This window comes from Ichthyophthirius multifiliis (assembly GCF_000220395.1).
Source record: "Ichthyophthirius multifiliis unplaced genomic scaffold scaff_1120509251142, whole genome shotgun sequence".
In the NCBI taxonomy this organism is placed as follows: Eukaryota; Ciliophora; class Oligohymenophorea; order Hymenostomatida; genus Ichthyophthirius; species Ichthyophthirius multifiliis.
In genome coordinates this window covers 40775-68182 of record NW_004086164.1, presented here as the reverse complement: position 1 = coordinate 68182, position 27408 = coordinate 40775, and the positions used below count along the sequence as shown (strand labels likewise).

General features: G+C 16.0%; 6 protein-coding genes across 6 annotated transcripts, besides 46 other annotated features; 2 read left to right on the top strand and 4 right to left on the bottom strand. All coding sequences in view use genetic code 6, as the record gives it.

Annotated features, from left to right (window-relative positions):
• Window positions 1-12: part of a microsatellite that runs on past the window's edge.
• Window positions 1-41: part of a microsatellite that runs on past the window's edge.
• A 386-nt stretch (window positions 42-427) lies between these two features.
• Window positions 428-551: a microsatellite.
• Window positions 443-568: a microsatellite.
• A 206-nt stretch (window positions 569-774) lies between these two features.
• Window positions 775-828: a microsatellite.
• A 397-nt stretch (window positions 829-1225) lies between these two features.
• IMG5_148090 (hypothetical protein) lies at window positions 1226-2393 on the top strand (the record flags this gene model as incomplete). The annotated part of the gene is made up of 7 exons (XM_004031013.1): window positions 1226-1328; window positions 1383-1472; window positions 1535-1657; window positions 1715-1914; window positions 1970-2082; window positions 2138-2298; window positions 2340-2393. The coding sequence occupies exons 1-7, from the start codon at window positions 1290-1292 to the stop codon at window positions 2391-2393; spliced, it is 780 nt and encodes a 259-aa protein (XP_004031061.1). The 5' UTR covers window positions 1226-1289.
• Window positions 2394-2401: 8 nt separating this feature from the next.
• Window positions 2402-2431: a microsatellite.
• Window positions 2403-2429: a microsatellite.
• Window positions 2432-3383: 952 nt separating the features above from the next.
• Window positions 3384-3445: a microsatellite.
• Window positions 3384-3450: a microsatellite.
• Window positions 3451-3502: 52 nt separating this feature from the next.
• Window positions 3503-3556: a microsatellite.
• Window positions 3517-3556: a microsatellite.
• An 85-nt stretch (window positions 3557-3641) lies between these two features.
• Window positions 3642-3679: a microsatellite.
• Window positions 3680-3696: 17 nt separating this feature from the next.
• Window positions 3697-3746: a microsatellite.
• Window positions 3702-3747: a microsatellite.
• A 137-nt stretch (window positions 3748-3884) lies between these two features.
• Window positions 3885-3915: a microsatellite.
• A 165-nt stretch (window positions 3916-4080) lies between these two features.
• Window positions 4081-4227: a microsatellite.
• Window positions 4085-4256: a microsatellite.
• Window positions 4101-4208: a microsatellite.
• Window positions 4257-4694: 438 nt separating the features above from the next.
• Window positions 4695-4727: a microsatellite.
• A 42-nt stretch (window positions 4728-4769) lies between these two features.
• Window positions 4770-4825: a microsatellite.
• Window positions 4826-5070: 245 nt separating this feature from the next.
• Window positions 5071-5119: a microsatellite.
• Window positions 5120-6025: 906 nt separating this feature from the next.
• Window positions 6026-6088: a microsatellite.
• Window positions 6089-6568: 480 nt separating this feature from the next.
• Window positions 6569-6623: a microsatellite.
• A 290-nt stretch (window positions 6624-6913) lies between these two features.
• Window positions 6914-6948: a microsatellite.
• Window positions 6915-6948: a microsatellite.
• Window positions 6949-9162: 2214 nt separating this feature from the next.
• Window positions 9163-9552, bottom strand: IMG5_148080 (hypothetical protein; the record flags this gene model as incomplete). Its single annotated transcript, XM_004031012.1, has 2 exons — window positions 9163-9321; window positions 9373-9552. 2 exons carry the CDS (start codon window positions 9550-9552, stop codon window positions 9163-9165), a joined length of 339 nt encoding a protein of 112 aa, XP_004031060.1.
• A 26-nt stretch (window positions 9553-9578) lies between these two features.
• Window positions 9579-9621: a microsatellite.
• Window positions 9622-9633: 12 nt separating this feature from the next.
• Window positions 9634-9704: a microsatellite.
• A 2025-nt stretch (window positions 9705-11729) lies between these two features.
• Window positions 11730-11777: a microsatellite.
• Window positions 11738-11777: a microsatellite.
• Window positions 11778-12073: 296 nt separating this feature from the next.
• Window positions 12074-12157: a microsatellite.
• Window positions 12074-12167: a microsatellite.
• On the bottom strand, window positions 12168-12715 carry IMG5_148070 (quinoid dihydropteridine reductase, putative; the record flags this gene model as incomplete). Its single annotated transcript, XM_004031011.1, has 4 exons — window positions 12168-12351; window positions 12402-12451; window positions 12499-12641; window positions 12682-12715. The coding sequence occupies 4 exons, from the start codon at window positions 12713-12715 to the stop codon at window positions 12168-12170; spliced, it is 411 nt and encodes a 136-aa protein (XP_004031059.1).
• A 1386-nt stretch (window positions 12716-14101) lies between these two features.
• Window positions 14102-14134: a microsatellite.
• Window positions 14133-14163: a microsatellite.
• Window positions 14135-14188: a microsatellite.
• Window positions 14189-14368: 180 nt separating this feature from the next.
• Window positions 14369-14398: a microsatellite.
• Window positions 14399-15396: 998 nt separating this feature from the next.
• Window positions 15397-15447: a microsatellite.
• A 68-nt stretch (window positions 15448-15515) lies between these two features.
• On the bottom strand, window positions 15516-16312 carry IMG5_148060 (hypothetical protein; the record flags this gene model as incomplete). The annotated part of the gene is made up of 2 exons (XM_004031010.1): window positions 15516-15809; window positions 15881-16312. Coding segments are annotated over 2 exons (681 nt in total), but the record flags the coding sequence as incomplete, so codon positions are not given.
• Window positions 16264-16307: a microsatellite.
• Window positions 16265-16305: a microsatellite.
• A 3409-nt stretch (window positions 16313-19721) lies between the features above and the next one.
• Window positions 19722-19746: a microsatellite.
• A 20-nt stretch (window positions 19747-19766) lies between these two features.
• Window positions 19767-20241, top strand: IMG5_148050 (hypothetical protein; the record flags this gene model as incomplete). The annotated part of the gene is made up of 2 exons (XM_004031009.1): window positions 19767-20076; window positions 20120-20241. The coding sequence occupies 2 exons, from the start codon at window positions 19767-19769 to the stop codon at window positions 20239-20241; spliced, it is 432 nt and encodes a 143-aa protein (XP_004031057.1).
• Window positions 20242-21659: 1418 nt separating this feature from the next.
• Window positions 21660-21707: a microsatellite.
• Window positions 21708-22225: 518 nt separating this feature from the next.
• Window positions 22226-22263: a microsatellite.
• A 95-nt stretch (window positions 22264-22358) lies between these two features.
• Window positions 22359-23205, bottom strand: IMG5_148040 (hypothetical protein; the record flags this gene model as incomplete). Its single annotated transcript, XM_004031008.1, has 1 exon — window positions 22359-23205. A coding segment is annotated over one exon (762 nt), but the record flags the coding sequence as incomplete, so codon positions are not given.
• Window positions 23206-23650: 445 nt separating this feature from the next.
• Window positions 23651-23703: a microsatellite.
• Window positions 23704-24058: 355 nt separating this feature from the next.
• Window positions 24059-24115: a microsatellite.
• Window positions 24116-25387: 1272 nt separating this feature from the next.
• Window positions 25388-25415: a microsatellite.
• A 533-nt stretch (window positions 25416-25948) lies between these two features.
• Window positions 25949-25985: a microsatellite.
• A 1258-nt stretch (window positions 25986-27243) lies between these two features.
• Window positions 27244-27288: a microsatellite.
• Window positions 27289-27408: the final 120 nt, after the last annotated feature.

Sequence of the window (27408 nt, the reverse complement as noted above, 5' to 3'; positions counted from 1 at the left end):
ATATATATATATATATATATATATATATATTTATATAATATTTTTATTTTTTATAGCTTACTTTTTTTATAGTTATTAAAGTCTTTTAAATGAATACATTAACATATTTTATTTAATTTAATTATTTAGTAAACTTTTTTTTTTATTCATTTCCTACTTTTATATTTTTTTATTTTTTTATATTTATAATTGAGTATTTTGTATCAATTAAATATGTCATATTATATGTTTTTATATTTTTATTAAAGTTTATTTTAATCCATTATTATATTTAAAATTGAATAAGTAAATTTATAATATATTTAATTTTTTTTTATGTATTATTTTTTCAAAATAAAAAAATAGATATGATTAAAATTTTTATTTTTTTATTGAAGAATTTTTAATAACATTTGCTTTTTTAAAACAATTTAATACAAAAAGAGATTTTTTAAAATAATTATAAAAATAAAATATAAAATTAATATATATATATTTATATATATATATTTTTAATATATTTATAAATTAAAATTTAAATATAAATACATATATTTATTAATATATATATTAATAAATGTTTAAAATTTTAAATCATTATTTTATCTTAATTATTTATAATTTTTTATTTTATAAATTTCTTTTTAATATATTTATTATTATTTTTTTTTTTTAAATAACTATATAAGCAATTATTTTTTATATTATTTTACTTTTAAGTATATATAAAAATTTAATATATTTAATTATTTTATAGTGAAAACTTCTAATAATAAATTTATTTATTTTTACTAATATTTATAAATAACAAATTATATAATTTATTTATATGAATATCAATATTTATAAAACTGAATAAAAATTAAAAATAGATAAAATTAGATTTATATCTATATTTCCTTATATTTTACATGTTTTGATAATTCACTAATAAATAAAAAAAATAAAAACATCCTTTTATATACACATTTTAAAGACTGCAATTTTTATAATAATTTTTTTAATTTAATATTACTTTTTCTTTATAAAATATATAATAAATAAAAATATAAAATGGAAAGTCCTGCTATTGAAGATGTTTATAGTTTTGATAAAGTTTTAGGAGAGTAAATATGATTTAAAAATACATAGTATATTACTTTATATTTAAAAAAAAAAGAGGATCATTTGGTATTGTTAAAAAAGCAATAAAGAAAGATACAGGAGAATTATTTGCTGTAAAAATAATAAATAAGTACATTTTTCTTTATATAATAAATAATCATATTTTCATATATAAACTTTTTAGATAAAATTTAGAGAACGACGATATGACAGCACTATAATAGGAAGTAGAAATCCTTACAGAAGTAAAATAAATAAAATAACATAACATAAGTATTTAAAAATAAAACAAAAAAAAGATTGATCATCCTAATGTTGTAAAATTATTCGAAATATATGAAGATGATAATAGTTTTTATATGGTAATGGAATTAATGACAGGAGGAGAAGTAAAAATAAAAACGAATCATATAATATTTTATTAATTAAAAAAATAAAATAAAAAAAAAAGTTATTTTAACGTATTGTTGAAGCCGAGCATTTTTCAGAAAAACAAGCAGCTGAAACTGTAAAAGCAGTAGTTGATGCACTTCATTATTGTCATGAATTAAATATTGCTCATAGAGATTTAAAAGTAAAGCTTCTTTTTTTAATAAAAAAATATATAATTAACTTGAAAAAAAAAAAAAAGCCTGAAAATTTGCTTTATGCATCAAAAGACCCAGGTTCTGTAATAAAAATATCTGATTTTGGTTTGGCAAGATTTATCAATGATTAAACAATGACTACTATGTGTGGTACACCAGGATATGTAGCTCCTGAAATCATTCATGGAAATGGATATAATAAAGCTATTGATTATTGGAGTTTAGGTGTTATTCTTTATATTATGTAAAATAATTTACAAATAGAAATATATGGTATTAATATTTTTAAAAATTTAAAGGCTTTGTGGATTTCCTCCATTTTATAGTGAAAATAATGATGAATTATTTGAAATTATTGTAAAAGGAAAATTCGATTTCCCTTCTCCTGCTTGGGATACTATTTCTAAAGAAGGTTTTTATTTATTTTTTTATTAAATTAATATATTTTTAATGATTTATTTTAATAGCCAAGGATTTAATTAGAGGATTATTAACTACTGATCCTTCTAAAAGATGGAGTTATGAGAAAATTAAAAATCATCTTTGGTTAAATGGAAAAAATTCAGATAAAAGCATTCCAGATATTTAAAAAAATATTAAAAACTTTTCTGCTTCTAAATAATTTAAAGTATTTTATTTTTATTTATTTTATATATAAAATATATAAAGAAAATCAAATTTGTATTGGATGCTGCACATAGATTAAAAATGTCAAAGAATTGAATATATATTAAAAAAAATAAAAAAAAATAAAAAAAATATATTCTATAATAATATATATGTTTTTTTTTTTTCTCTTTATTTTTTAATAATTAAAAATTTCTTTTTTACAATATATAAATAAATACAAACAAAAAAAACTTGAAAAATATAAAGTTTTATTTTCTTGAAAGAAAAAAAAACAAACAAACAAAAATATTACTATATATAACTAAATTTACATATTTAAAAAATATTAAATAGAAAATTTTATTTAATATCACAAATTCTTTTCATTAAATAATATGAATTTAAAAAATAGCAAAAGTAAATAATAATAAACTCAAAATAAAATGAAGTTTAAAACAAAAAAGGAAAATATACTAAAGCAATAAGAAAATTTTATCGAAAAATAATAATGTTTTATTTTTAAACCAAAGCATGTATATCTTTCTTTAAGTTCGTTCAGAAATAATACGAAAATTTAAACGTAATAAAATAATTAAAGCAATTTTTTAACATATAATTAATAATAAAAATATTAAATTTACAATACTCCTTCAAACTAACAAGCCAAAAAATAATAATAAACCGAATTTTTATTCCAAGAGTCATTTTTATTGAATTCCTAAAAAAGATAGCAAATAAAAAATTATATTGTAGATTAGAATAAATCAAATTCTTAAATCTATTCTCCAAAAACAAATTTATCTTAGTAAAACTTCTATAAATAGAAATCTATATATGATAGGGTTAAAATATGGACATAATAAGTAAAAATCCATAAAGAAATGTTAAATTAATATTATGATTAACAATAGATGAAAGAATGCTCTTTTACACCCTATTTATATTAAAAAAATAACACTTAAAGTGTAGTTGATCATGTTAATAATAAAAAAATTGTAGAGTAAAGTTAAAATACATTTTTTCATAGATAAGCTAATATGTAAAGAAGTTCTTATACATAAATGTATAAATTTAAAAAATATAATTATGCTTAATGAAAAAAGAATATAAATATATAACATATATATAAATATATATAAATAAATATATATATATATACATATATAAAATAGTAATTAATTATTATGTTTTTATTTTATTTATATTAGAAAAAAATTTTTAAATTATTTATTTATTGTTTTTTGTATTTTAATTATTTTTTTATTTATAATATTTTTAACTAGCAATTTTTATAATTATATTGTTTTATATCTTAATTTAAATTAATGTTTTTATTAAATTAATAAATTTATTTATTTAAATATAAATAATATAAATAAATATTATAAATATATAATATATTTATATTTTTTTTTTTTTTAAATATATTTATATATATTTATATATATATATATAATTTATTTATATAAGTAATTATAAAATTAATATTTTAGAAAATTAAAAACTATTATTATTTGATAAATAATTTTGTATAAAATTTCGAAAATTTTATATTCATTTAAATCTTTAAAATACAAATTAATTATATTAATAATATCTCAGTATAAATTAAAATTAAAAAATTAATATTAAAAAAAATATTATAGATAAGTTAAATATTAAATTTAAGATACAAAATATATAAAAATAAAAAAATGAATTGATAAAAAGTATATAGATAATAAAATATCATAAATTTTATTAAAAGCTTTTATACTTAAGATAAAAAAAATAACTTTATAGATATTATTTAAATATAAAATTATATTAATATATATATCTTTATTATTATTATTATTATTATTATTTTTTATTATTATTATTATAATTATTTTTATTATTATAATATATTTTTATATTATATATAATTATATATATTTTTTTTATTATCTACTATATTTTTATTTATTTTTAATTCATTATAATATATTTTTTTTTTCTTTGAACAATTATTAAAATATTTTTATATAAAATCTTTTATAAACAAAATCTAATTATTTTTAATCTTATTTTTTTATTTTTATCTTTCTGATTAATCTTTTAAATTTTTTATTATCTTTTTTTTAATTAGAAACATTTTTAATGTAGGTTAAATTTATAAATTATTATTATTTTTCTCTTACATTTTTTATTTATATACTTTATTATTTAATTTCAAAGATATTTTTTTTTCAATTTTTCTATTTTTATAAATCTCTTAAATAAATTAAATAAATTAAGAAAGATATTATCTTATATTAATCTCTTAATATAATATTTTATATTGTATTTATAAAATAAAAAATATATTGTATATATTTTTTATTTTTTAAATATCTTTCTTATATATTTTTTTTTATTATTATAATCTAATAATATAATTTTTTTATTATCTCATTCTAATATTTTTTTTTTCTCAATATTTTTTTTAAATAATAAATAATATTAATATCATATATTCTAAAGTTTATATTATAAATTTTTTAATAATATTTTTACTTATATTAATAATTTTTATATATTTATTATATCCTTTTATTTAATAATTTTAATTAAAGTTTTTATTTTTTTTAATATAAATTAATAATATATCTTAAGTTTTATATTTTATTTATTTTATCCAAAACCATATTTTTTTTAATTCAAAGATTGTAATTTAAGTTAAAACTCATTATAAATAGTATATAATAATACTAAATCTAAGATATTGATTTTTATTATTAATAAATAATTTGTTAAATATTATTAAAATAAAAAAAAAAAAACATTAAATAATATATTTGTTTAATTATATTAAATATATTTAATTTTATTATTTAAATTAAAAATTAAATGAATAGAACATTTCTTAATAAATAAAATTTATAATTTAATGCCGATAAAAGCTTAATAAAATCAAAATCAAGTTTCAAAAATTTACCAACAAATAAAGGAAGTATGATAATATAACAAAAACAATTTAAAATGTTAAAAAATTCCTTAAATTAAATAAAATTCTAAAAAAGTTATTAATCTTAATAACTAAGATATAATAACGATTATTTTAATACAGAAAGATTAATTACGAGAAAAAATAAAGAAAATGATTTTGATAATATAATAAAATCATCTGTAGATGATTAATTAAGAAGTTTTTTTAATAAATAAATAAATAAATTTAAAAATATATATTTGTAAATAAAGGATATTAATATAAAAATAGTCAAGCATTAAAACACAATAGAAAAGGAAAAGTTTATGAATTTATTCATAATTAAAAAGTATAAAATAAATTAAAATATTCAGATAAAAGTAAAATTAATAATACTGCTTTACCTGTTCCGAAAGGCTCAGTTTCTGTAATATTAAATTTAAATAAAAAAGATTAAGGATTTAAAATTGAAAATTTCAAAAAAAAGATATGCGCAAAGTCTAAATTTAAAATGAAATGGAAAACTATATAATGGCTCTTAAAAAATAAATAAGATGTCATTAAGCAAATCTTTTAAAATTATTAATAAATACTTAAATTTGCTAAAATTAAAGTTAAATTATTTTAAAAATAATATATTTATCTTTTGAGAAAAAAAAAAATAAAAAAAAAGAAAAATGGTATGAATAGATAAGAGTTTGGAGAATTATTAAGTTAAGTAGGACTTGGTGCTGAATAAAATTTAGGAGATAAATTATTTTAGTATTATTTTATAAATATATAATTAATTATAAATATATAAAAAGTATTATATAACTATATATAAATAAATATATATATGCATATAAATATATATATATATATATATATATATATATATTTAGTATTTTTGATGAAAATAATTCATAATTAGTCGATTATAAAGAACTTATTATAGGCTTAGAAATGTTTAAAGAAAATACAATAGAAGATAAACTTAAAAGTATTTATATATATTTATAAAAATATAAATATAACAAAAAAGTTTTTATGGAATTATGTGATACTGACGTAGATGGAAATATAACTTAATAATAACTATATAATGTATTAAAATAAAATTTATTTACAAGTGATGCGAAAATAAAACTGAAATAAATAATAAGATAAATATTTAAAGAATGTAATAATAATAAAATTAGAGTTTTAGATAAAAAAGAACTCTTTAATGCTACTTTAAATTGTGATGCTCTAATTTCTTTACTAGACGAATCTGTAAAAATCATTAAAAGGGTTGATAAGCTTATTGTAACTGATTTGGAAGAGCCTTTTCATAATCGTGCTCCTGTATCAGCAAGTTTGTAATTTTTTTGTTTTTTTTTAATATAAATAAATAATATAATATAATATAATATAATATAATATAATATAATATATTATTTAAAAAATATTAGTGGAGTAATAAAAGAAATTGGGCATATAGGAACAGTAAAAAAAATAGAAAGTGTTATAAAAGATATGTAATGTGGATTTTAATTTAGAAGAGATATAAAAAATTTATTAAAAGAATCTATAAATATTGGAAAATCTGAGAAATAATTATAAACACAATAAGATACTTCTTTAAATGATGAAACATTAGTTGATGAATTATGAAAATTTTATTTAATAAAAAAAATAAAAAATATATATTTGTAAATTTTATTTTTAAAAAAAATATATATTTTTTTTTTTTTTCAAAAATTTTTTTATTTAAAAATTCCAAAAAATAAAAGCCTAAGATATTTACGAATTTTTTATCTATTTATACTATATTCTTCAGTATTTTTTTCCAAATCATTATAAAACTCACAAACTGCTTCTTAAATAAAACCTTATTTTTGTTAAAATCTTTTTAGAATTTTCTATATAAGCTTAACCATATCAATATTGCTTTATATTATTTTCTTATATTCTCTTACTTAGATTAATGCCCATCTTTTTTTCTATGCTGTTATTTTAAAGTTGATTTCTTTTTCATCATCTTCTATACTTTATGTAAAAACTTTCTTTTTTAATGCCCATAATATTTAATATATGAGATCGAAAATCTTAATTTCAACTTCTAAAGAAGAAGGAACGGTAATAAGTATGTTTTAAGTTTCATTTTATGATAAAAATAGTCTAAAAAAGGCCAATAAATCGAAACAAATTTAATCGTTTTTTAACCTAAATTCTGTTGTTAAATTTTCTATAGGAATTCCTTTATCTGTTTAATTATTTTCGAATTCTTTGTCTGAAATAAAATCAAGGAAAATAGCTTTTTCTGGTTCAAAGTTTTATTTTAAATTTTCTTTATTTAATCTAAAAATAAAGCTATCAAAAGGATTATCAAACAAAGTGAATCCATAATTAATTAATTAGTATTTATTTGATCTTTTTCCATATGAAATAAAAATTTATTCATTTTTTTAAATTTTTCGGAGTGAAAATAATACTATATAGTTTTCTTCGTCTTTTATATCATACCATTATTTTTATAAAAAAAGTTCATTTTTTTCTTATTTTTATTTCATATTTTTTTCATTATGGCAATTTATTTAAAAAGAAAATTTTTTAAAAATTTCTTAATTTTCAAATTCTTTTATTTAATCAAAAAAATCACTTTAATTATAATTTCTTTCTATTGTCTTACTATTTATATCATTTTCTTTATCTTAAAAATCATCGAAAGAATCATCTGTGTCATTATCTTCAGTACAAGAAGATGAAAAATAGGGTAAATCCCATAAATATTTGTTATTATTTTAAAGCTTTTAAGTATTAATTTACCTTATTTCTTTTTTCAGAATTTCCTTATTATCTTCAACAAATTTTTCTTGTTATTTGTTAATAAAAATATAAGCTTTTCGAATATTTGGTGGATTTTGTATTTTTTAGAGTTCTTCTTATTCATATTTAAATCCAAAGATTCCAAAGTCGATTTTTTTATGTAACAAATTTTCGTATTTTTGTTTCTTGTTTTTTTGATTTTCACAGCCTAAATTAGTTAAAAGAAATTCGCAAGAATTATCAAAGGAATGATTTATCCCATCTATTAATGGCAGCAAAAATAAACTAGGAAATTTTTTTTCGAAAGTACGTGTATGTACAACTTAATATGCCCAAATAAAAAGTTTTTTTTCTTAGCAAGCTAAACCGAGTACATTTTTATATTTAAGGGCTATTTTTTAAAAATTTTAAGTCCATAATTGATCGATTTCTTGTTTTTATTATATTAATTCTTTTATTGTATATGGATCTTTTAAATATGAATTTATCTCCTTTTCAGACCATTCTAAAGGTGAAAAATCTGACGTAGGGAGGACTTCAAAATAAGGGAAAAAAAAAGACTTATTGCCTTTGTTTTTTTCGAACATTAGATATAAAATAAGTTTTCTAGTCTCACTATTATCAAATATAGACTTATTCTCATCTATTATGGATTTCAAAGGGGGATTTTCGTCTATTTTGAAAGGAGAAATAATTATTTTTTGGGGAATTGCTATTATAGCTTTATTAGGGGGAATATCGATTTTTGAAACTAAGCCAATTGTATTATTTAGACCAAAAGCTGTAGGATATTGTATTTGGGGAAATATTGCGTTGTTTTTTTGAAGCCATTAGATGTACTCAATGTATTTTTTTTGTTTTAGTAATTCGGATGTTTTTTCATTGTTTATTTCTGTTTCTTTTATATGGGTTTACTACATTTTTTTTTTTTTAAAAAAAAAAAAAAAAAAAATTGTTAAAGGGTTTTTTAAATTAATAATTTATTAAATATTATGTATATATATATATTTTAATTTTTTTTTAATATAAAAATGGAAAGATAAATGAGAAAAAAAAAAATAATAAAAAAAAATATTATTAAATTTAAAAAAAAAAAATAGAATCAAAAATATAAAAAAATACTATATAAAAATTATAATAAAAAAATAATTTATAATTTCTGTTTCATTGTGATTAGTACATTAAAAAAGCCATGTCTTTAAAATAAAAATAAATGAAACGGTTTTTATTATGGACAGTATAAGAACCAAAGTTTTTTCCAAAAAAAACATGCCAATAAGGTTCAAAATTATCATCCATATATTTTTTTAAATGTTCAGCAATCTTTATTTTATATAAAAAATATATTTTTGTTTAAATTGAAATAATATAAACCTTTTATCCTTCTTTACTGAGATTTTCTGTTCTTCCAATTGTATTTTATGTTTCTTTAATTGCACCTTCAAGAACATCATCTGGACATTCTGGTGGCCATAAAACTTTTGCGCCCATAAAAGTTCTATATACTGCTGGGATTTCTTTATTTTCTTAATTTTATTAATTATTAGTTGCCATTTTTTTTGTTTTTTTTTTAAAAAAAATTTTTTGTTTTTTTTTGTTTTTTTGTTATTTTTTTTTTTTTTTAAAAAAAAAAAGTAAAATAAATTAATTTTAATTTTATTTTATTAAAAATATATTTTTTAATTGTTATTTTTTTATAAATAAATATATATCATATATTTTTATATTTTAAAATTAAAAAAAAAATATATCAATAAAAGAGAGATGAAATTAATGAATGATTTTTTTGTATATTTAAATTAAAAAAATATAGATAAAAACATCGAAATAATCTAAAAAGAGTTCGAAATGGGTTTTGTAGAAAATTCCCTTTATAAATTTGAACAAATAATCGATAATATAAATTAAAAGTAGTTTAAATAATTAATAAAATACCTAAATTATCAAGCATTAGATTTCTTAAATAAAAACAAAATTTTATAATCTCAAAAAATCTTAAAATAAATAAAATTTTTCCTTTAAAGAAAACCTGAATATCCATAACTAATGTCTTTAACTTTAAATTCTAGTGGAATATATAATATTAATTAAAAAAAATACAAAAAAGCTGAAAAAGCATTTAATCTTAGTTTAAAATTACTTACAGAAAATAATATAAGAACTTATTTAGGGTTAACTTATTATAATTTGTCTTTTTTGGAAATTTTTAAAAGCCATTTTTCAAAGGCTTGTGATCTTGCATAAAAGGCACTTTTAGAAATACAAAGAAAAGTGATGAAAAAAGATATATAAAAAAAAAATGTTTTTGATATAAATTTACTAATTCTTTGCTATAAAAACGTTGCTTTTTTATTACAAAAATAAGGCGATTTTACATAGGCAGATGCTTATATTTAGAAAGCAGAAAGAATAAGTTAAATTTATTTAGATTAGAATATAAAGAATTTCTAAAAAACATTACTATCAGAATAAAAAGAAGATAATATTTTTTGTTAGAATTTGAGTAGTTCAAGGTTTTAAATTAATAAAAGCATATTTACTTTGAATTTAAAAAAAATAAAATAATATAAACATCCTGGATTTAAAAGCCCTTAGAATATTAAAAAAAATAGTTTTTTTTAGAATTCTTGTAGGGAATTTTCATAAAAACAACTTAATTTTCAAAATTTGGTCAAAAATAATAATTGTTTAACAGAAAAAAATACTATTTAATTTAGTAGAAAATAAATATCTATGTAAAATTCATCAAATTAAAATAATAATAGTGATTAATATAATAATATATATTTAAATAATAATTAGAATTAAATATAAATTAATAATATACTTTAAAATATTTAACAAATTAATAATCAAAAGAGATAAAGGAAAAATATATTATAATAAAATATAAATACTAATTTAAATAAATAATTAAACTTGAATATAGAATAGATTGTTCATTAAAAATTAAATTTAAATAACAAAGGGCTTAGTTTAATTTAGAATAGAAATTCCAATAAATAATTTAGTTTAAATAATAAAAAATATTACAATTAAAATCATAGCTAAACTAAATAATATTATTAAAATTAGGTTTGCCATTCAATATAAAATCTATGTTTAAATAATAAAGAATTATATTTAAATTTTGATTTTAATAATTAATAATATTAAAATATTAAATAAATATAAATACTTAATTAAGAAATAGAAAATATTTAAAATAAATAATATAATTAAGATAAAGAATAGATTAATTACAAATAATTAATTTAGAAAGAATAATAATATAATTAAGATTAGGCAACAATATAAAATCAAGAATATATTAATTAAAAAAAACTATATAATAACATTAAAGAATTAGAATAAAATAATAAATTTAATTTAATTTAAGAAACATAATAATAAAATAATATTAAGAATAATAGTATGACCATAAAAATAAAATAATTATATAATAATTAATTAAACTAATCAAAAGAAAAAACTAAAGTTAAATTTGAAAATAATATAGTTTAAATAACTTAGAAAAAAATAAATAAAGAAATTGTATAATAAAATCAATATTAAAATAATTAAAAAATATAAGAAATACAAAAACAAACAAAGACTTAAAATTACAAAATAAATAATTAGATAAAATAAAGAATAAAAAGTATTTTAAAACAAAATTAATAAATAAAGCTTAGTATTTAAGATTAAAAAAACATTTAAAAATAATAATAATAAAGCATTTATTAAAGAATAATTAATTAAAATAAAAATCAAATTCAAAATCAAAATTAAAATCAAAAAAAAAGTCTTTAAAATTCTTCATTATAATCATCAATAATTTCAGAAATAAATAGTGCAGAATAAAATAATTATGATTTTCATAATGGAGATCCATTTTAAGCTTATGATAATTATTAAATTAAAAAATTTATATAAAAAAATGAACAAATTTAAAAAAGAGATGTTTCTTAAGAAAATAATAATAATTTATATAAATTTAAAATAATAATGGAAGAATATAAAAATGCTGCCGAAACTATATAACGTTATTATAAAAAATATAAAGAATAATAGAAATTAAATTGAAAACAATAAAATATATATATATATATATAAATATTATATATATATATTTATATATATATATATATATATTATTATATTATTTATAATATTTATAAATACTTTATTCATATATATTCAGGAACAATAGAATTATTACTTACATTTAGTAAAGCAAAAGAACCATTTTTTGGCAAATTATATCCATCTGCCCACATTCTTAATAATCCTGCTATTTAATCCGTTTATGCCCATGTTGTGAAATCTTCTTTTGGCATATCTTCTCTATTTTATGGCGTATCGATTTCTTTTCTTTTATTTTTTTTTAAAAATACATTTTTTTAATTTAACAATAATAATACGGTAAAATCGTTATAATTCTAGAATTTTCTGCCATATTTTTAGAATTTGCCTTTATTATATATAATTTACATTTGTATTTAAAAAACTATAAAAAACCATATTTTAAGCTAATGTATGAACAGCAATTTTTGATAGAGAATAAGCTATCATATTATGTGAAGGATTATTAATAACTCCTCCTGCTCCTGTTAATATTAAAAGTCCATTTTAATTCAAAAAATGACTAGATAAATGAGCAGCTTTTATTACTATTATTTTCATTTTTTAATATATTATTACCTAATAGTGATGTCATTACATTATATTAATGCATTTTTTCATATACTTCGAATATATTATTGTCTTTTATTGATCCTGCTGTCCATCCTCCTGCTGTGCATATAATTGCATCATAATTTTAAGATGAAAAATCTTTTAATTATTTTTTTATTTCTGGGATTTATTGTTTGTGGGTTTTTTAAGGATTAAATATTATGTTTAAATTCGAATCTTTATTTTCTTATAAGTCTATATTTGCAGTTTACCAACCATTTTTAAAATTTTTAATTACGGAACGACCTTTATTATATTTATTTTTTTATTTTATTTTTTAATTTAAAACCTAAATTTCCACTTCCTCCGACTATTAATAACTTTTTTTGCATTAATTTTTTTTTTATAATAGTATAAATAAAAAGATATTAAAAATAAATTTAATTAAATATTAATTTAAATAATAATAATAAATGCTTAAAAAATGTTTTTTTTTTATATTTCTATTTTTTTATTATTTATATAAAATAAATAAAAATACTTTGATTAAAGGAAATAATATTTTTTTATATTTAGAATTATTTATTTTAAAAAAATAATGTTGTATTTTTTATTAATACTATATGCCATGTTTTTATTTTTATTTATATTTTTAATAATATTAGTTGTTTTCATTGCATATAGTATTATTAGTGGTTGTTATTTTACTAAAAAAATATGTTAAGACTGTTAAAAAGATCCTATTTAACCTACCCTAACAGAATGTAATCATTATTATTGCATTAATTGTGGTAAATAATTATAAAAAAGAAGTATTATTTTATCAAAAAAAAAAAAAAAAAGTAAAACCTCTGATATTGAATTGGGATTAAAAAAATAAAATTTCATGTTTAAAATGTGATAATAAATAAGAGTTTTCCATAAATATTTTAGTTTAGAAAATTAACTTGAAATTCCAGATAATGAAATAGCTTTTTTATTAAAAATAAATGAATATAATAATAAATATATAGAAGAGCCAAAATCGGTAAAATTTAAATATTTTTAATTATATTATTTTATTTTATAAGGCGAAATAAATTATTTAAAATATGCCTTTTCTTTTAAAAGGTATTAAATAAATGATTATATCTTAACATGGAATTACTTTTTTCTTTAAAAAATTTGTTTTAAATAAATAAATATTAATTTCATTATTATATATAGTATCACCTTTAGATCTTATACCCGAAATATTATTGGGGCCTATTGGATTTATAGATGATATAACAGCTTTTGGATTTATATTAAAAAAGATAATAAATATAATTTATTTATATATGGCTATATGAAATAGAAAAATTTATAATTATATTGTATATTGATTTATTATTCATAATATAATTTTCAATATTTTTAATTTTTAATTAGATTATAAAGCTAATATATATATAAATAATTATGAAAAATATATATATATATATGTATATATATATATATAAATTTAATTTTATTAAATTTAATATTATTTTTTGAAAATTAATTTTATATTTTTTTATAAAATATATATAATGATTTTTTATATATTTATTATATATTCTAAAAATAAACTTTAATTTCTTTTTTATTTTTTAAATATTAATTATTATTATTTACTATTTTCCTATTATTGTCTATAAATTTAAAATTAAATTTTAAAACTTTAATATCTTTATTAAAAAAAATAATGCTCATTTTAAATAATGAAAAATTAAATAATAAAAAAGCTAAATATTATTATTATAGTCATAAAAGTTAATTTTATTAATAATAAAACTAAAAAAATAATTATAATAAATAAATAAAAAAATGTAAAAATTAATGCAAAAATCAATGCTTTAATATAGTTTATATACTTAAAAATAGCCTTTAATAAGTACAGCAATAACAACAGGTTTAATATTTTTAACTGGTGATGCATTAATGTAATATATAGAAATAAATTAAAAAATGTCCACTAAATATGATTATTACAGAATGTTATCAATGACTTTATACGGCACAATGTTATATGGTCCTTTTTGTAGTTTTTGGTATAATAAATGGCTTCCGAAATTGGTCCCTACAGTATACAAAATATCATTAAAATAACTTGGTATGAGAATATTTTATGATGAAACAATACAAAGTGGAACCTTTTATGTCTCATTTCTTTATTTTATGACTACAGTTGAAGGAGGTACACATTAATAGGGTATTGATAAAATAAAAAAAGACTTTTATACATGCTATATTGCAGATCTTAAAGTTTGGCCGATAATATAATTTATTAATTTTAAATATGTCCCTATTCATATGTAGGCTATTGTTGTTAGTTCTATTACTGTTCTTTGGAGTGCTTTTATTAGCTATATTTAACATCATAAATGAATATAATTTATTTATTTTTTTAAAAAAAAATTGTTTTTATATTTTTTGTTTTAATTTAATTTTTGTTTATTAATAGTTTTCTTAAGGTTTCCATTTTTTTTCTTTTTTTTTTATCTAAATTAAAAATTAGAATTTTTTAGTAAAAAAATTTACAATTTAAATTAAATATACAATAAAAATCATGTAAAAGAATATAAATAATAAAATAAAGAAGAATTAATTATTTAAAACAAAAAATAAGTTTCTTTTTCTTTTAAATAATATAATAAATTTATCAATCAATATACTCAAAAAATGTCCCAAAAATAATAAAAATAAAAGCATAATGACTCATTATTTATTTAAATTATAACCTTTTTACCTTTTTTACTTTTTTTACCTTTTTTATCTTTTTTTCCTTTTTTAGTCAAATAATAAATATAATTATTTAAAAAAAAAAGAAATTTTTAAGAAAAAATAAATAATAAGTGTATTTATTTATTTGTAAAATTTAAACAATATAAAATTATATAATATTCAAAATAATTCTTCTCTAATAATAGGTAAAGTAATTTAAAGAATACATTTATCGGAAATCCATTAAGCTTTTCCATCTTTATCCCTAACTTAATAAGGGAAAGCATGATGTAAATAATATTTAGGACTTTAAACTACCATTGCTGTAGAATTAATGTCTAATTAAATATCCTTGAATTTGGTATCAGGAAGATGTACTTTAATCAAAAAATCCTAACATTTAGTAGAAGAAGGATCCATATTAGACATGCCTTTTTTATTTTAAAAATAAATAGATATAATTTAGTAAAAAATATATATAAAAAAAAAAAAACACACACACCTAAATAAACATCTTCTGTTCCTACCCTTTATTTATATAAAACTTCAACATCAGGCATTTATCTATCATCATTTTTAAGAATAGGGAGTTCTTTAACCTCATCTTCGCCCCAAATATCGCTGCTTTTGTTTTCTTTTTATTATTATTATTGTTATTGTGGTACCTTTTAAACTACTTTTTATTTTAAATCTTATGTTTCGTTTCCTTTTTTTATATCTATTTTTGCAAATGGCTTTGCTTGAGATCTATTTTCGTTTGATTTGCCATCTATTTGTGATGGATTTAATACTGAACCAGGATTCGCGTTTCTAACTAATTAATTTTCATCGTCTTCTTCTTCGCCCATAATAAGTCCTTTTAAGTGCATTATTGTAGCAGAATCCATTTTTATATTTATTTATTTATTTTTATATACTTTATTATTTTTTGTTTAAAAAAAAAAATCTTTCTTTTTTTTTTTTTTAAAAAAAAATAATATTTAAATTTTATTAACTTTTTTTTATTATGAAAAAAAAAAAAAAACATGTTTTATTTTTTTATATAAAAATAATTAATATAAATTTAATTTTTGTTTGTTTTATATTAAAAAAAAGACAAATGTATATTACTCAAAATAAAATTTTAAATAAATAAATAATAGAAATATAAAATAAAATAGATATATATAATGGAAAAAATACGTCATTCATCATTTAATTTTTAAGTTAATTCTTAAATGTTATTCATTTCAAAAGCATTTTATGGTTTATCCAATTATTTTTTACCCTAATTTGTTTTCTTTTCTTTTTCTTTAATATCTCCCATAAATACAAAACTCAAACCAATTATTATTGCTCCCAAAATAACATCAAAAAATCCTACATTTCCAAATACATCGACCTAAAATACAAAACAGAAAAAAGTCAAAAAAGCTATAAATTAAGGGAAAATCAATAAAGATTATCCAGGCACATCTAATTAGCATGATCGTATAAAAAACTATAATAAAAACAAGAAAATCCATCCTATTCCAATAATTACTACCCATTCAAACAATGTTGGTGGCACAAGTTATTAAAAGATGAAAAAAGCGGGAACAAATGGCGAATTTGTTAATAAGTAAATATGCGAAAGAGTCACAAAATTCTCGTTTTTTAATTTCCGGATTGAAAAAGTAAAATATCCGAATAATAATCCGCTAATATTACTTGATATTATTCCATAAATAAGTAATTTATCATCTCCTATAGGTGATACTAAAGTCGGGTTTAATAAAAAGTATAATAAAATGATCATAAGTAATCCTATTAAATATTATTTTTGGGACATCTTTTTATTTTTGTTTAAAATAAATTCATATAATGCAAATATAAGCCAAGAAAATGAAAAATTTTAAAAAATAGTTGATTTGTCGCATTTTTAAAATCCATATACAAAAAATACTACCATAAATAAAGCTGCAAAACCACCTAATTTAGACTACAAATTATCCTATCTTTTTTCTATATAAGGTTATACTTCTCCATCTTTCATCAAATAATAATTAGTTAAAAAGCTTACTAAATATATAACAAATACATTTTATATAAAAGGTTATTTGGGAATAAAAACATAAGTCGAAGAAATAATTAAAGCGAAAAAAAAAGCAACAAAAGTTCCTAAAATGAAACCACTTTTTTTAAGGTATTTTTTTTCGAAAGAAATCATTCGGTTTATTATTATATGTAATAGTAAATTATTTTCATTTTCTATTAGAGCGTATGTAGTTTGGGTAGGACGATTTCTATAGGAAAATGTCGTGTTTGAAAAACGTGCACTTACTGAATCAAATATTTCGGATAAACGTTTTTCTTATTTATCAATTATGGTACGTTATTTTACTTATTAAGATTAAGATTTTATATCAACATTAGATTCATTATCCATTTTTTTTGGTTTTTTATAAATAGTTTTTTTTTTTTTTTTTTGGTTTTTAAAAAAAAATAATAATATATTTTTGTTTCTTTTTTAAAATTTTTTTTTTTTTTTTTTTACTTAATGAGTTTATATAAAAATATTTATTCTATATCTATATATATATATATTTAAAGTATTTATATTTATGTTTTTATTTATTTTTATTTTATACTATAATATTTCTCAAGTTTTTTAAACTTAAACATTTATTGAAATAACATCTATAGGAAAGCATATATGTATATTTATGTTAAATACATTTTAATTTAGATTTTTTTTTTTAAAAAAAAAAAAAGATTTAAAAGCCTTATTATTAAATATTGGAAGTTTTCCCTATTAAAGTTAAATTAATGGAAAAATAGAATTAGCTTCAAATTTTTCGGATAAAAATTAAAGCTAAAGCATGTAAGACATCACAGGATGTACTGAAATAAGACATTTTGATCAAAGTTATTATTAATATAATGGATATCCAATTTATTTGGCTGATAAAGGTAATTGTAATGTAATTACTTAAGGATACAATAGTTTAAAATCTCATGCAAAAGCACTTATAATAATAGATAAAAGTGAAGAATATGAGATTGAGAAACTATTTTTGGACGAAAATTTATCAGGAAAAACAATAGAAATTCCAATTCTTTTAATAGGAAGATAAGAAGGTAACTTTCTAAAAGTAAAGTATGAAGAAAATAATAATAATTTATAAATATCAATATTATTTAATTATGAATATGAAAATAAAAAAATAAATATTTAATTTTGGGTATATTGGGAAGATTTGAATTAATTATATGAATTTGTATTTTCTCATTATAATTTTTTGAAATCATTAATTATAGATAAATAAATAGAGTTTTTTTCGTATTTTTCTTTTAATGAAAATTCGGATTATGAAAAAATTCTGAAAATGGTTTGTTTGAATAAATTTAATAGTTAAGAGTATTTATAATATGTTTTTAATAAATTTTAATGTATTAATTGCTTTGATGATTTTTTTATTTAGGATTGTATTAATTAAAGATAGGATGATTCATAAAATAAAGATGACTTTTTACGAAAATAAATTCTTTTTGAGTAATACTAAATTGGAGTGGTTTAGAATGTTTAGTATTATCCTATGTTAGTTATTAATGGTTATATTTATTAAGTAAATTTATTCATATTTTTATTATTTATAAGTAAATAAATAAAAACAAAGGGTAATTTTAATAAAGATTTTTAGAAATATGTATGTAATTAGATTTATAATAGTCAATATTAGAATTAATGTAAAATGTTTTTCCCGAAAAATTAATTAGATTTATAAAATGAATATGATAAAATATTTTAAAAGGCTTTTGTTTTTAGTGTTGGTCTTATTTTATTTTTAACTTTTAGTTGTTATAAATATATTGTTTATTCTGGAGTTTAAATTTATATTGAATAATATAAAAAGGGAATTTATGAAAATTGAATTTTAATAATATTCAATAAAAATATTGATTTAATAAACATTATTTCTATTGAATTCATGTTTTTAAAAAGTTTTTAGTAATATAATTAATTTTTTGTTTTCTTTTAAGATATGTTATTAAATAATAATTTTTGTAACAAAATAAATTATATAATAAAAAATTTTCTTTGAAAGAAAGTAAATGCGATTCTTTTATGTCGAAAATAATAATAATGAAAAATTATATATACATATTACTTTTTAACATTATTTATTTTTGACTGCAATTTTTTTTTTTTTTTTTTAAATAAAATTGATTATGTGGCTTTTATTTTATTCGATTGAGTTTTTTTTTTCTTTTAAATACTTTTAAATAAAATAAACAAAAATCTTCTAAAAAATAATATTATATATATATATAAATACATATATACATACTTTTAAATATTAATTTATTTAGAAAAAGATTAAATATATATATATATATATATATATAAATTAATAAATCATTTAAATATGTCTGACAGTGAAGAGTTTTCATAATAATAAGAAAATTAAGAAGAGGAAATTCCCAATATAGAAGAAGAAGAAGACGATGATATAATGCAAGAAGAAAAAACATAAAAGCCATTATAAGAGGAAAAATTAGTTATAGATTAAAACGAGAAAGATAAAACCTCAGCTACATATATATTTTATGATGAAGATCATACTTTAGGAAATGCTTTAAGATATGTTTTAGTTAAAAGAAAAGACGTCGAATTTTGTGGATATACAATTCCACATCCTTCAGAAAATAGATTAAATTTAAGATTATAGACATCTTGTAAATCATTATTATTTTATATAAATAAAATAAAATTTAAAAGCCAAAAATTCAAATGAAGTATTAAAAGAAAGTTTAGATAGTTTAGCTGGATTATGTGATGTTTTAAATGATAAATTTGTAGATGCATTAAAGAAACACAAAAAAAATTAACGTAAACATTGATTGAAAATAATAATTAAAAAAAAAAAAGGATAATTTTATTAAATGTATACATATATAATTTTATTTTATTTTGTAAAAAATAAGCTTTTTATTTATTTTTATTATTTAAAGCATAACAAAAAAATGAATTATATTAAAAAAAATAAGCCTTTATTATTATTTTTTGTTTTTATTTAAATTATGTATATGTAGTTTCAAAATATTAGTAATAAAAAAATTAAATAAAAAAAATATAATTATATAAAATTGACTTCATTTATTAAAAAAATCAGTATATACTATTATAAAATCTGGTTATAATTAATATTATGAAAAATTTTATACTATTTATATAATTCGTTTTGAATATGATTATAATTTAAATAAAGGTATCAATGTTCTTAAATGCTTTTAAGTTACAATTTTTCTAAAATAAAATAATTATTTTTATTTCTTTCTAAAAAAAAATTTTTTTTTTTTTTTTTCCCTCTTTGATAAAAAATAATAAAATTTTAATCTTTTTTAATTAATTAAAATGATAACTTTTAAAATATTTATATTATTATAATAAATTTTATAAAGATACTATATAAAAAACGAAACTTAAAAAAAAAAGGCTAAAAAATATGAATAAATAAGTTAAGTTTTATAATATAGTGTATAAATAAAATGCAAATTTAAAGATAGTATATTGAGAATTATAAAAATAATGCATAATATAATATTTTTTATTAAAAAGAATAAATAAATACCATAAAAAATAAGTTAAAATAACAAAACATAGCGGAATGTAAGAATTTTATCTTTTTAAGAAAAAAAAAAAAAAAAGTGATTAATTTAAAAAAATTGAAAATAATAAAAGTTTAAAATAAAAAATATATATTAATTATAACAAATTTTTAAAAAATAGAATTAGAAATTTAAGCAAAAAATTTACATTTAATGAAAAAAAATAAAAACAAAAGAATACTTTTTAAATGAATAAAAAGAAATCGAATAATAAAAAAGATAATAAAAGTCAATTTATATAAATAAATAGTCTCTATATAAGAATTAATAAATAAAAAATATTTCTTAATATAAATATTAGGTGGATATTTATAATTAATATTAAAAGAAGCATAATTGCTTAAAAAAGTAAAATTTTTTTTAAGAAGCGAAATAAAAATAAACATAAGTTTAAAAGCATAAAATATTATATAATGGTATTTATAATAGGAATTATAATTTGTAAACATATAGAGAAATTAATATTTTTTATTAAATAACGAATTAAATACAACTTTTTGTTAATGTAAAAACTTATTTTTGATTTAAAAAAATAAAATATAATTTTATGTTTTTTTTTTTTTTAAATAAAAATAATAATAATAATTTAAAAATTAACCATTTGTCGGAAAAAAAAATAATAATATTTATAAACAAAAAAAAGGGGGGGGAAAAAAAATTTAATTAAAAAAAGAAAAAAAAATATTAAAAAAAGAAAAGCAAACATATATAAATAAAAATATATATATATATATTAACAAAAAGTGAATAATAATAAAAAAAAAACACAGGTAATAATTAATAACATTCGAAGAATTCGTTATTATCATGTATAGCGGAAGAGAAGGAAGATAAAATGAATATGAACAAAAAAAACAAGAAATTAATTATTACCAATGAAAGGAATTAAAGTATTTATAGATGGACAGTGTTTATTTGAAAACATTATATAAAATAAATAATAATAGTTATCTGACAGACTAACGTCTTCAAATAATAATACATCTGATGATGAAAAAAATATCCTTTATTCAAAAACAATCGAATATTTTGCCACTAATCAATAATTTGAAGGACCTGATCCATCTGTTTTAGCCCCTCCTAATTTCATTTGTCTATGAGAATAAAGAAAAAAACAATCATATATATGAATAGAAAATAATTTTTATATATATAAATACAAAAATTTATATAATTTATATAAGAAAATAAAATTAAATGGAAAAAAAAAAAGTTAAATTTATTATATGTATTTTTAATTTAATTATATATTTTAAAGGAAAAAAAAAAAATGTAAATATTGCCTTTAAAAACAGATTTATTATTAATAAAACCTACTTTGATATAAATCCAAAAAAATATACACGCAGATAAAATAAAATGCTTTGGGTCATTTAAATATGCTCAAAAAGATTATTTTTATACAGCATCTCATGATAAATAAGTCAAAATATTCACCAAAGATGAACATTCTAACAATTTAAATTTATTAAAATAAGCTAGTCTTCCAAAAAAAGTAACTCATGCATTTTATTCTTTATATACAGAAAAAATATATGTGACAGATAAATATGGTGATATTTATAGTTTTGGAATGGAAAAAATATTAAAATAAGAAGGAGACTTACTACCTACATATGAAAATTCGAATAATTTGGTTATTTAAAAGGGCTTTTAGGGTGTCCATTTAGAAAAGAATTAAGATTATTTGATATTAGCGGATAGCTATTGTAGAATAAAAATTTTTAATTTACATAATGTTTTAGAGTTAGTTAATTTATGGATTCCTTTTGAGTTTTTTTTAAAGAAAATTCTTGAATTTTAGAATTAATTAATTTTTTTATTTTCGAATAATTATTAAGATAAAGATGAGGAAAAAACATATTAAATTTAGGCTATTGATAAATAAAATCTACTAAATTCAGAATAATATTTACCTAAAAATATTCCAGAATTAACTTTTTAAGGGAAAATTAAAGTCGAAAAAATTAATTAGAATGATTTTATTATATTTGGAGTTAAAAAAAATACAATTTTTTTTAAAATTATTGATGTTCATTCTTTTAGTATAGTTAAAAGTGAAGAAATTTAAATTTCATTTGAAAATTAAAATTAAGAACAGAATAATACTTCGTTAAATATTTAGGTTTTTGAAGAAAAATGCTATGTTTTAGTTAGTTTTGGGCTTGAATAGAATACTTAAGTTAATTTGGGTTTAGATTAGAAAAAAGAAGTTAGAAATGGTGTATTTTAAGTTAATATTAATTAAAATTCATATTTATATATCATTTGATGTTTATTTAAATATTTGTATTTTAAAATTTTATAAATTTATTTAAAATCGATATAATGAATATTTTTTTTAATTGTAAAACTTGATTAAAATGTAAATAATTACGTTATTGATTTATATTTTATTATTTATAGAAATATTAAAAAGATAGTTTTTAAAATATTATATATAAAATTAATATCATATATATTTTAGATAAGTATTTTTAACACTTTATATATATATATATATATTACTTATTTATTTATTTTTTTAAAATACTTAAAAAAAAAATGAGGCTAATATCAGTTTTTTCTTGTCTTTTTAATAAGTATATTAAAAAACAGAAAATATAAAAAATATATAATCGATAAATTGATTAATTGAAAAATAATAAATAAATATATTATATATTTAATAAAAAATATATATATATATATAATTTATAATAATTAAAAAATTTTTTATTCTTAAATTAATAAAATATTTATATTTTTTGTATAAATGATTTTATTTTAAAAATAATTAAAAAATTTTTTTTTAATACATTTTTTTTTATATCAAATATATCTTTTAGGCACTAAATATAAATTTATTAAAAATTATTGACTAATAATTTATTTAATAATAAAAGATTTATGCAATAAATAAATAAAATATTAATATAATATTTTATTTATATTATATAATTTTCTCAAATTAATATATAATTATATATTATCTTATTAAATTATTAAAATTACTTTTAATTTATTTTAAAAATAAAGAAATTGTATATTATAATCACATTTATTTAATATTTGGAAACATACTAAAAATAATTTAGAAATATTCCAAAAATAATATAGAAACATAAATAATTTTTATAAATAATATATTATATTAAAATATTAAATAACTTAAATAATTTTAATTTTATAATATTTGTTTACAAATATATTGAAATAATTTTTTTCTTTTTTTTTTTCTTCTCAACCTTATTTGTTTCTATTTCTAATCCTCAAAGCAGGTAATTGATTTACTAAAGACGGTTATTCTAAAGCTTTTTAATAATCAGCAATTATTTAATAATGAGTAGCCTTATCACTTATTTAACTATTTTATATCCATTATTCTGAGCACTATTTAATGAAATACTGAGCATATATATTTAGTTCAGAATTGATCAGCCTTATAATCATTTTATTATTAAATTTATTCTGCTTTTCTATTAGATTTAACTATATTAGACTTTTTTAATAATGTTATTCATCAAAATAACCTTAAATTTAATTCATTAATAATATTTTGCTTTTTTTACATCTAAAAAATCTACTAAAGCCTTTCATAAAATTTTTAACTACATTTTTTCTATCATATTTTTTTTTTTTGTAAACTTAATGAGTTTCTTCATTTTCGTAGTTTTCAGAAGAGTTAGATATGTTTTCCTTACTATTGTATTAATCTTCATTTATATTATTTTCAACATTTATTTTTTAATTTTTCTGGAAAATATCACAAAATTACAATTATAAATTCAAACATTTTTGTGTCTACAAAATTGAAAAAGTATAGTTAAATTCAAAAATATCTTCCTCTTATCTATCATTAAGTACTTAACAGTGTGAATATAAAGTATTTTTTTATTAATCTTCAATGCTTTCTTTTTCGAAGAATTTATAAGAAAACAAGCAATAATCATTTAATAATATTACAGGTTAACGTATTGTGCATTATTAAATAGAAGGATTTGTTTATTAAAATTATATAATGTTATCATATAATATTTTTTCATCTATTTTTATTTGTATTTATATTTCATTTTTGTTAGCAATAGATCTTATAATAGGGGTTATTTAGGTTGTTTGATTTAGATTCAAAACAGATGCATTTGTGTTTTTTGTTTGTTTAATTTTTATTTAAAAACATTTAGTAGATATTTCTGTATTCATTTTTTTAATTACTTTTTTATTTAAGTCAATTTAATTAATTAATTAAATTAATTTTTTTTTTTGTATTATTATATAAAAATATAATATTATAATTATAAAAACAATAGATATAAGATATAAATTAAAAATAAAAAATAAAAAATACTTTTTAATATAATATAAAGCCCGATTTAATTGGTATATATTTGATAGAAACATTAGTTTTATTATTAGTTTTATTATTAAAATAAAATATATTTTAAATATAAAAGAATAAATTAAAATTTAAATTCAATTTTAAAAAAAGAATACTATAAATATTTTTATATCTAATAAAAGTAAAATATTTTAGTCTTTTTTTTCTTTATAATAATTTTATTCTTTATTCTAAATATATATGGTATATTTTTAAATACGTGTTATTATAAACAAAATATTATCTATATATATATATTTTTCTTATAAAATTCTACTATTTAAAATACATAAAAAAAAATTAATTATTTGGATATCTATAAAATTTTATTAATAAAAATGACAGATAAAATAAAATATAATTGACTTTTTTTTTTTTTTTTTAACGCGTAATATAACTAGATTGATTTTTTTCTTAAAATTCATTTGTTTGCAATATCAATACCTTTTTAAATTTTAGAATTTATATTTTAAATTTATTATTATTGTCGGTATTTCATATCATTATCTATTTATTAAGCTCTTGTCATATAACTCTATCCAATATTTTATTATGGTGATTTATTTATTTATTTGCTGATACTATTATTATTATTATATTAATATTATTATATTTAATAAGTTTTGTTATTTAAATTATTAGGAGATTTTTCAAAAATACTCATATTATGGTGTCTAGATATCGATTAAATTTTATCAATTTTTCCATTATTTTCTATTTTTTTGATAATTTAATTTTATGGATGTTCTTTTCTTTATTTTTCTGACTATATGTAATATTATTATAAATATATATAATCTTCATTATCATAATTCTCATTTATTAATTCTTCTGGGTTAAAATATTCCTTTTTAGAATTTATAATATCTTTATAAGTAATATTTTGTAATTATTACCAATTAATTCTAATTGTATTTTTATATATATTAAAGTAGATAAATAATATATATATGTATATATATATACTTATCTCCTTCTTTTATTTTTTTCTAATTTATCCTATTTCTTTCACTGTAGTTTATTTTAGTAGGCTCTGAATTAAATTAGTAAAGTATTTTTTTATCATTTTATTTTATATTTTTATCAAAAGAAAGTTAATTTTATTTATTTTCATTAGAAAATTATTTTTAATTATTTTATAAGTTTTAAAAAATAGATTTTTGTTTTTCTTCATTGGGATGTTAATAACGATTTACTTATTCATTTTTTGTAATTTTCATAAGCTTTTTTATTCAACTCTTAGTTTTACTATTTCTTTTGTTTATTTATTAAATATTCTTATAGGAATTTATCTTCCTTAATCAAAAGGAAGTAGTCTAAACCCATCTTTATCCTATAAATGTTTTGTTAAAAAAAATAGTAATATAATATTTATAACTTTTATATTAAAAGGTAAAGAGATTCCTTATATTTTTCTTTTTAAAATATCTAAATTATCTATTTAAATTATTTCGTAAAATTTTTCTACTTTTTATATATCTGAAATCTAATTTTCTTCAGTAAAAAATTAAATTGCTACTTTTTCTAATAATTATCTAAAACATTCGAAATCTGCCTCTTTTGAATTAATAGCATATTTTTTAAACAAATTTTTCATTTCTTGTTTATTTACATATTTATTATGATTTAAAATACCCAATTATTTTAAACATATTAAAAAACAAGCCAAATTTATATGATTTTATTCATGAGCTATTCTATCAAATGAATATTTAACTCCAGTTATTACTTATTCCTTACAAAATACTTTAAATATTTATTTTAATATTTTAATTCTTTGTAAACCTTTTATTTAATTAACATTTTATTACTTTTATAAAACTTTATTTTTTAAAAATATTAAAAATTATATTTAATAATAATTTTAATATACCTTGTATTTAATTTAATTATTCAATTAAATTATTTAATTTATTTTTAATAATTTTTCTTTCCTATAAATTATATTCTTATTACAAAAGTTATTCATATTTTTTTATATTTTCTTTGATTTCTTTTTCATAAACAGACTCTATTTTTTCTTTATTACCAAATTTACTTAA